The following is a 9,901-nucleotide window of genomic DNA, read 5'->3' on the forward strand; positions in this document are numbered from 1 at the left end:
ATGTATTTTAGGTATAGTCCCGTGTGGCTCCTTTGGTACAGCATGGTGTTTGCAACGCCAGGGTTGTGGGTTCGATTCCCACGGGGGACCAGTACGGAGAAAAATGTATGAATTGTATGCATTCACTATTGTAAGTAGCTCTGGATAAGAGCGTCTGCTAAATGAGTAAAATGTAAAAAAATGAATCAGCTAACCACATCATACGTTATGACAATCTGTCAGTCGATGACGTAACACACAACCATTGGTTAATGCCCATGCAACGTTTGAGCAGGGGATCTCGACCAATGCGTGCCTGACTACCTCCGAGGTCTGGAAAGTCCGATCACAATGCATCTTTTAATCGTCTGAAGATGAGGGACAAAGGATGCAAGTTAGAACCAGGTATAAACAGAGCTTAACTGGTACATATTGTAGGAATATTTAGGTGAGTTTTCAGAGCAGTGTAATATTATTATTTTTCCACATTAAATAGGAGCTTGTTAGTAAATGTCCTCTGTAGTGGGCATCAAGCTATTTTTACCTACTGTCCCCATTTAATGTAATTTCTCATATTTACTATCAACCGTGTCCATAAGGCCACAACAGTTCACATAGGCCTACAATAAAAAATGTATGCAAATTGTTTCCACCCAAAACATTATTTGTAACGTGTTTTTTTTTCTCACGACGAACACTTATGTACTGCAGGGAGGAAATTCATGCAAACCTGTCGCCTTCCGTATTATTTGCTGATCCCAAATATTTGATCAACATACGCGACTGCACCCTTTTTATGGGAGCGAGTTTGGTGCGTTGTTACATGACGTCATCGATCATTCAGCGCAAGGATTGTATTCAACAGAATGAGATGCTGGTTACGCTGTATAGCCTAATCAATAATAGTAGAATAAATGTATGGACGTTGGGTATAGCTGAATGGTAGGCTATCAACACAGCAAGGTATGTGATTTTCAATGTAAATTAATTGCTTTTGGTCAATAGGTGTTTATTGGCGGCTATAAGAATATGGAGAGGGCAGTCTGGTTCACATACGCTGATGATGCGAAGCGTTCTGTTTATTCTGGTACGGCGGCCGAGTAAACCGGGCATTGCATTCATTCATATGCAGGAATCGTCTTATTATAAATCTTCTGTTATGGCATTATCCTTGGCTATCTGATGATGATAATGTCTTGAACAAGGTGCGTGCTTGCCTTGTCAGCGACAGGCCTAAAACCAGGTACCTTATTATCAGAGGCTGCTGAATCGTGACAGAGTATTGCCAGGCCCTTTCAGGTCTGCACTGTTAGCCTACAGACTAGACTAGCATGATAGGTTGAGCCTTGTTTAATTTTGTAAATGGTTATTGAATATATCCATCCTACCTATTTCTCAATGAAAAAATTAATTGTTTTGTTTTTAACTGTCTATCGAGCAAGATAATGAGTCCTCTAACATGCCCATGACTGTCAAGGATAACAAGCGGGGCAGCAGGTGCACTTTTCAAAATGGTGTTGGGTGTCAACTTTGTTTTCACAGTAGCTACTTTTGGTTAATATTTGACCTCAACCAATGGGCAGGTAGAAACTCGTACAGTTTTAGTCCACTGTGAACACCATTGGTCCAGACCTACCTGGTGAATGGAGTTGAAGTTGGCCTGCAAAGCCATGACATAACACGTAACCTACGTTACAGGTAACCAGACAAAATGGAGAGGGGAAATTAGTGAGTACACAAACACTCACCATCTTTTAATTAACATCACAAATGTATTTGTTCTTTGCCATATGGTTGATAAAGTAACAAGACTTTGACTGTTTCGGATGTCATTGCAGTGGTGGCTACTCGCGGGAGTATTTTGACCGCTTTATTGAAAGCCAAGACTCGTCTGTTGTGAACAAGTTCCAGCAAAAGTACTGGAAAACCAAACAGAAGATCATCAAGGTCACGGGAAAGAAAGAGGACGAACATGTCGTGGCGTCAGACGCAGACCTGGATGGCAAACTGGAGGTTAGCTTCACAGATCAAATGCTACTAATCTGTTTTGTTACTGTGTCATGGATACATTGTCATGGATACAGACAACTGTTGTGCCAATTACCAAAGACCTGAGCTGACAATATCAAGTATCAACCTCTGTTCATCACATAACATAGGCAGATGATTGTTCAAGATTTGCATAAAATGCATAAGTATTAGTTGACTGGCATAAGTCATTTTCCCATGGCATTGTAGGTGTTTCACTCTGTCCAGAGAACGTGCATGGAGCTATTGAAGGTGATCGAGCAGTACCAGAGAAGAATCTGCTGTGAGTCTTTCCACCCTCACATCTGGTACCCGCTTCCATGTCGGACCCAGTTACATCTGGATACCCAAGGTTCTTCTGGACCCGGATTCTAAAGCCCTGTTCAATCTTCTGAGTTCTACCATGTGGTTCTATCCCTCCTCTTCAGTTCTATCCCAGGAGGAGAATGAGTTGGGGCGGTTCCTGCGCTCGCAGGGCTCCCAGGACCGGACCAGAGCTGGGAAGATCATGCAGGCTACCGGGAAGGCCCTCTGCTTCTCCTCCCAGCAGAGGTTTGTACCTGGACCACACTACCAGAGGACAGACAGACACACTGGATATTGCAGTGTAGATAGATAGACAGAGAGAATAGGGGGCTCACATTACAAGGTAGAGAGATCGACTACTATCCTGCATGTCTGTCTCCCTCTACCAGAGGAGACAAGACAGACTACTAGTGTAGTGAGACAGACATGTAGGATAGTAGTCATAGGCGGCGTGTCCATAAGGCTAGGATAATTAAATTGGCAAAATGATATAGCCTAATTAGCCTACTCCTGTCTATACAAAAAAAAATGGAATCATTCAAAATGGGCTACTACACCAGAAAGCATGATTTGGCCACAGAGGATCATTAGCTTATTTTAAAATTGGTGGCAGGTAGCCTAGCTGTTAAGAGTGTTGGGCCAGTAACTGAAAGGTCGTTGGTTTGAATCCTTGAGCCGACTAGGTGAAAAATGTGTTTAGTGCCCTTGAGCAAGGCACTTTACCCTAATTGTACCTGTAAGTCGCTTTGGATAAGAGCATCTTCTAAATGTAAAAAAAGATTGGCTGTGAATTGTTTTAAATCGCATTGCCTACAGTCGGGAAGGGCCCGCAATTTCTGCAGCTTGCGCGGCAAATACCAAATTGATGATTGTTGAGTTGCGACTGTCAGTGAAAAGCAGAGGCCTAGCCAGGCATATTGCAACATTTCAAAATCCAATCGCGGGAAAACAGAGTTTTGAAAGCAAATTGCTGTAAAGAGAAAACGATGAAAATACTGTCTTTTAGATATCAAAATTCTCAACATAATTGAGCGAACACACTTATCAGCATCATCTGCTATATATCCCCGGTGAGTTTTCACTGATCAGTGCCACTTGGAAGTTTGTTTTTGGACAATCATTTCCTCTTCCGGGTTAGATGGACGTCATATTGTAAGTATTTGTGTCTCTTTCCATTTTTATTGGTCCGTTTGTCATTCTCAGCAGAGTAGGTTACCCTGTAACTTTAGTCGTATTTATGAAAAATATTCTGCTTATAAAGTGTAGTAGAATTGCATGAAATGTGTTTATGAAAGGTCACATTTTTTCCCGTGCAAAGAAAAGAAACATATCTGATATAGCTCTACGTCACTACGCGCTCAGCCGTGCATTGAACAGTCTTTTTTTGCGAACAGTGATTGAGTTATATTATTAGCCTATATCATGACTATTCAATCTACTCATCACATTATGAATAGTAGGCTATCTTACATATGTCTGCAAATGTGATGATGCATGGAATGCTGTATTTATAAAGGTACTTTTTTTTTTTTTTTTTTTGATGGTGAAAATGAACTTGAAACTCATGCTGCCTATGATAGTAGTCTCCCTCTTACGGAGGAGAAGATTGTGTCAATTGGCTCCTAAGGGACAGGCTAGGAGTCTGCTGTGTAGAGAGACAAAAAGAGAAAGAAAACGGCATACAGTGACAGCTTTGTATTCCGACAGACATGGGCCTGTACTGTATCAACACAGTACCCAGAGTGTTTGAATAGAAACTGATGACTCATAATTGAGAGAGTGCTATGATAATCCATGTTGTTTAGGTAAAGGTTTATCAGTGAATTTTTACTTACTGTTTGCCGCTCCATCTTTAAGCTTTAGTGACAATAACCCAGTCAAAAAGATTCAGGAGCAGAAATAAGGTTAACAACAGGGGGAAAAAAGTGAACAGACAATCATCTTTCTAAATGTATATTTTAGTCCAGCTGCTGCTCTTCACTCACTCATCCACATTGTGTCAGCTGCACTTCATTTGGGTGAGTGGATTTGTTCTCTGTTGACGACAGTCTTTTTGTCCCCCCTCAGGCTGTCTCTGCGTAGTCCTTTGTCTCGCCTCTACCAGGAGGTGGAGACTTTCCGATACCGGGCCATCTCTGACACCTGGCTGACGGTGAACCGCATGGAACAGTCCAGGACGGAATACCGTGGAGCACTGCTCTGGATGAAGGATGTATCCCAGGAGCTCGATCCAGACACACACAAACAGATGGAGAAATTCCGCAAGGTTAGCATACTCTCTTTAGATATAGGTCTCGATCATATCAGGACGAAGGACCGTTTAAACAGTAAGACTGAAGTCGGTGGGCCAGATTGATTAAGCATTTGTACCTGTTTCTTTAGAGCGAATTTAAATCAGAATTTCATAGAATCAAACAGAAAATGGAAATTGTTATATTCACCACTAGATGGTGCAATTTACTGTAAACTTGTGTGTGATTGTGTTCTTTAGTATGGAGCTGATTCATGGGAACTAGGGGAAAGGCATGTTTTCTTCAGTTTTGTGTTGGTTGCACTCAGGGGTTATCTTGAGTGAGAAAGACTTCAGTTGCACTTGCAACATCTGTGTATTCTCATGTGTGATCTTTATTCCATGCAATGTTATGATCCTGTCTTCCTTCTGTTGAGTAATATTTCATCTCCTCTCATCTCAGGTTCAAGTGCAGGTGCGAACCACTAAAACAAGCTTTGACAAACTGAAGAATGATGTCTGCCAGAAAGTCGATTTATTAGGAGCCAGCCGCTGCAATCTGCTTTCTCATGTTTTAACCACATACCAGGTACACCAGAATATCAAGGAGTGGTGTATGCACAGAAAGTAAAATAACAATTATTGCATAATAGTAATTGTTGGCTACAGCCTTGTGCTAATATGTATTTGTGTGTTTCAGACCACCCTGTTGCACTTCTGGGAGAAGACGTCTCACACTATGGCTGCCATTCATGAGAGCTTTAAGGGCTGCCAGCAATATGAGTTCTCTACAATCAAGGTGAGGGAGGCCTCTCATATTTTATTTATTTTATTTAACCTTTAACTAGGCAAGTCAGCTAAGAACAAATTCTTATTTAAAATGACTGCCTACCCCGGCTAAACCCTAACCCGGACGACGCTGGGCAAATTGTGCGCCGCCCTATGGGACTCCCATTCACGGCCGGTTGTGATACAGCCTGGAATCGAACCAGGGTCTGTAGTGACACCTCTAGCGCTGAGGTGCAGTGCCTTAGACTGCTGTGTCACTCAGGAGTCCTATCCCTCTGTAAGCTGTATTATCTTTGTCAGGATTTTGGAAACGGTGAACAGTCCGTTTATATATCTATGATATACTCAAAAGGTGTCCGTACAGTGTTTTACTTTACAATAACGAAGAACGGTGTATTTCACCATAAGGCCTCACTTAGATGAACGCACAAGGTGGTGTTGTCTTGTGATGTTGTCAGTATGTCATTCTTCTACTTCCAGAGCCTCCAAGACCCCATGGATAAACTGTCATCTCAGGGATCGAAGAAGAGGGAGAAGAAAGTCATAACAAAGACCGATCTTGAGGAGACTGCAGATGACCAGTAAGTAAAATCCGTACAACATGACAGAATTAATTTAAAGTCTTACATTAGGCTACACAGGATCCTATACTGTACACTACATGTAACATGTTTTTTTGTTGTCCTTAGACTTATCTCAATAGATCCCAATGAAGAGTCCAATGAAGAAGGTAACGGACAACAGTGTATTTGTGAATATTTCAACTAATTAACAAGCCATTGTAACGCACACTTGTTCTATATTGATGGATTTAGGGCTAGATTAAATCAGATTCCCGACACCCACATAGCTGTTGTGTTGACAGTGTCTGAGGTGGAATTGTGTTAGAGCTGTCAAATCCTCAAGTGGCTCCCGGTATTATGCCTATCACGGACATTGCCATTGGCTGCATGGAATCCGGGTTAATGCTTAATTTGATTGAATCTAGGCCTTAAACCAAGTTACCATCCACTTTTCACTCTCATCCTGTGCAGCTCAAACCAAGACACCTTCTGGACAATTCTTTGAAGAAATTGACCTTAATAGACAAATGACAGGTAATGTACAGAAGCACCACCTCAATGTATGTGTCCTAAATGAATACCAGAGAAAAATATCAACAGATCATGTGAAATTATTTCACCCCAAAAAAACATAATTATCTACCCATTATTAGGCCCCACTGCCCACCTCTAAATAACACAGTATTTGATTGGTTATTCCAGGGCCTGAGGGTCTTCTCTCAGCCTTCTCTAGTCAAGAGCAGGAGGAAGGTGGAGAGAGGGACAGCTTGGCCCTGTTGAATGAGATTCTGGGCAGCACGTCTCTGGATGAGGGCGAGTTCTCACAGGAGTGGCAGGAGGTGTTTGGTAAGGGGGACCAGGGGAGCGGAGCCACTAGTAAAGGGGGCCTAGTGGAACCCCAGCAGGAGGAAGACTCCTCCATCTTCCTCCCATCTCACCTCCTGGACCGGAACAGGAACAATCTCCAATCTTCGCTCTCAGGTCAGAGGTCAAACACTGTAGATCATACAACACTGTTGTGCATATTTCTTCATTGGTCAGATTGCATTGCTCTTCATTGAAAAACAAACCATGTGAAGCATCCCTGTGTAGTTCTTCCGAAACACAGGGTTTTGTGGAGAGAAAGCATGTAAAAGATCATCCTTGATTAAATTGAGGAGAAAGCCCTGACCAGAGTATGGAGCATGTGACAATTGAATCAATTTGTATTATTGGCGTAATTAAATTCAACCCTGTGGTTGGTTACATTTTATGAATGAGCCCAGAAATGACATAATTAGGGTTGTGCAGTCAGCCTTGACAGTTTTTCTTCTCTCTGAATAAGCACTTCAACAAATAAACCTTCTTTTTTTTTCACCATGCGTAACTATTTCCACACTGAGAGAAAAATGGCCCTAAAATTATTTTTTTAAACTACAGCTGTATAAGTAATAGGCACTGGCTATTTGACACTGGCTATTTGATTTGCTTACCCATAGCTAATTGCTCATCGCTTTCCATTCCATTTCTCTCTGGGTCTGGGCAGCGACTACTAGTCCCTCATCTGCTTTTGTGTTTGTCTATATTCACCGTGGGGGCTAGTGAAGTGAACAGTCATACTGAAATGTAATCTTTTAACCTCATGTGGATCTAAATGTATTATTAAATAAGTTTCCATTACTTACATACATACATACATACATACATACATACTTGTGCATGCGTGAAACTCGACAAATATAAATAAGTACCCCTTATTTGACCTTCTGAAATGGTTATGGACTGACAATTGTATTTTGGAGAACATGCAGTGTTCAATAATTGCAATATTCTTGTCTATTGCACAAAAGTTCTGTGTGAAAGTAATTTATTGTCTCCTGGATCAAGCAAGGATGTGTATCCCCACAAGATGGGTCTAAATCTCCATCTCCCTTCCAGATTGGGCCACGAGCATTCCACAGCCCATCTCCCAGGCAACAGAGCAATCATCTGGAGCCAATCAGAACCCCTCTAGGCCAACAGCAGCGAGAGGTAGGATTGGGCCAAACGAGTAAAACATATGAATAGAATTGAAAGAAAGGGTTTAGCTCATAAAAATGTTAAAAAAAAAAAATCTGTTTCCAGCAAGAACATGTGTTTATGAGCGTTTTCGGAGTACTTGTTGGGTATAAATATTACCAGGAATAGCACAATGTCTGAGTCAGATGAAGCCCTGTATTAAACAAGACATTACCATTCAACATCCAAGTTTACTGTGCGAGATGGTTTACCTCTGGTTCTGATTGTACAGAGACGCCAGAGACCGCCAAAGACCTTTCAGCCTGGTTTAACCTGTTCGCCGACTTGGACCCTCTGTCGAACCCAGACGCAGTAGGCAGGAGTGGGCAGGAGCATGAGCTTCACAACGCATAGACCTGCGACCTGCTTCACGTCTAGGGATCCTACGCTATAAGTTAGCATAATGCACATGAGGGTTATGGTTATTTTGCAGTTCACATCTGTTCTAGGGTCATCTCTCTCAACCCCTGTCCTACTCATTTACGTCATTTAGCAGACGCTCTTATCCAGAGCGACTTACAGTAGTGAATGCATACATTTCATACAATTTCATACATTTCATACATTTTTTATCTGTGCTGGCCCCCCGTGGGAATCGAACCCACAACCCTGGTGTTGCAAACACCATGCTCTACCAACTGAGCTACAGGGAAGGCTACAGGGAAGGCTACTCCTTACCATTGAGTTAAACAACCATTTGACCCTGGACCAGCTGTTAATGATGCATTTACTGTATCAATCAATTGAGCTTGATATCATGAATTCCAAAAGAAAACAAATGTTATTTGTGTCTTTTTATGTTTGACATGATTTATCAATGTTTTATAAGTTAAGTTGTCACAGAGTAGATGCTTTCAACAACCAAAAGATATACGAAGGATTCAGGATTAGCTTTTTCAGAATTATTGCTTTGTCATTCGGGTATGCCTGTAAGCTTTCTGGTGGTGACAATGATGAGGCCTTTACACCCATCTCAACAATAGGAAAATCAGTATGAAAGGGTACAATAAGTAAATCAGTATACAGTATGAAAGGGTACAATATGTATCAGTTTTGTCTGAGATCATACGTTTATTGCATGTTTTGTGTATTCCTTATTTAGTTGTGTGTGATTGTACTCACAATATGTTACCGTTGACAATAACATATCTAACATTTGATTTGTTTGAGATACCCTGGAATAAATTCAAGGCGCGTTATAGAGCAGCGCACAATGCACCTTAAGACATTTTCTCAGACGTTTGCGGAAATCCTATTCACGCTAACCACTGCACGTCGGCTCAAGCGTAAATGACCTTAGTCTGTTCTATAGCACGCCTCAGATTGAATCCCAGCCTAGGTGTACATTTATTAACTAGCTGCACCTTTTCAAGTACACAATCTGTATTATATTGCTTGGAGAGCAACATGTGGAAGAGCGAGAATACACATGTTGTAATTGGTGACTGGTTTTTAAGTGTGTAAACAAAATTATTAGAGAATCATATTTACATTTTATTAATTGTTGAGTGCTGAAGAAGCGTGCATTTTGATTTTGTCAGTAAAAATGTTGCTAAATGAGACTAACTTATTAGAATTAAACTATTGCCCTTATTTACATTAAAGCCTTGTTTATTCCTGTTATCTTATGTATTGTTGCTTTATTTGAATGCTGCAAAGCTATGCTGTTTCTCTATTGTCAGGTTACAACTACCACAAGACTGTATTCTTCCTCTTTGGTTAATTAGCTTTGAATAGATAGTAGAGAATGCACACATCTCACTATGAATCCCTGAGGCATATGCTGTCACTGTAGGTTTCCTCTGAACCATTAAACTAATAAACCAGGTTTTAAGGGGTTCTAGGGCTCAATGCAATCCGTATCGCAGCATTTCAGCGGTATAGCACGCTTGAAATAACATTTCTGATTGAGATGACATATGCAGTGTTTACCGTGAATGCAGTCTCTGCGAACGCAGGAACATTGCCT

General features: G+C 41.3%; 1 protein-coding gene across 4 annotated transcripts; it reads left to right on the forward strand.

Moving 5' to 3' along the window:
* The first annotated feature begins 736 nt into the window (after nucleotides 1–736).
* On the forward strand, nucleotides 737–9,555 carry ica69 (Islet cell autoantigen 1). Of its 4 annotated transcripts, none has more exons than XM_082974906.1 (14): nucleotides 737–942; nucleotides 1,563–1,707; nucleotides 1,818–1,992; nucleotides 2,218–2,290; nucleotides 2,436–2,559; nucleotides 4,381–4,579; nucleotides 5,007–5,132; nucleotides 5,244–5,342; nucleotides 5,813–5,913; nucleotides 6,022–6,062; nucleotides 6,367–6,429; nucleotides 6,598–6,876; nucleotides 7,813–7,905; nucleotides 8,165–9,555. In XM_082974906.1, exons 2-14 carry the CDS (start codon nucleotides 1,691–1,693, stop codon nucleotides 8,284–8,286), a joined length of 1,512 nt encoding a protein of 503 aa, XP_082831032.1. In that variant the 5' UTR covers nucleotides 737–942; nucleotides 1,563–1,690; the 3' UTR covers nucleotides 8,287–9,555.
* The last annotated feature ends 346 nt before the right edge of the window (nucleotides 9,556–9,901 follow it).

Source organism: Salmo salar, chromosome 05 (genome assembly GCF_965601325.2).
Source record: "Salmo salar chromosome 05, fSalSal1, whole genome shotgun sequence".
In the NCBI taxonomy this organism is placed as follows: domain Eukaryota; kingdom Metazoa; phylum Chordata; class Actinopteri; order Salmoniformes; family Salmonidae; genus Salmo; species Salmo salar.

What these genes read in the sequence shown, in the direction of transcription:
- ica69 (XM_082974906.1), top strand. An exon ending in TGAAGAGTCCAATGAAGAAG is followed by an intron (nt 6,063 to 6,366) that starts GTAACGGACAAC and finishes CATCCTGTGCAG; the next exon opens with CTCAAACCAAGACACCTTCT. An exon ending in TCTCCAATCTTCGCTCTCAG is followed by an intron (nt 6,877 to 7,812) that starts GTCAGAGGTCAA and finishes TCTCCCTTCCAG; the next exon opens with ATTGGGCCACGAGCATTCCA.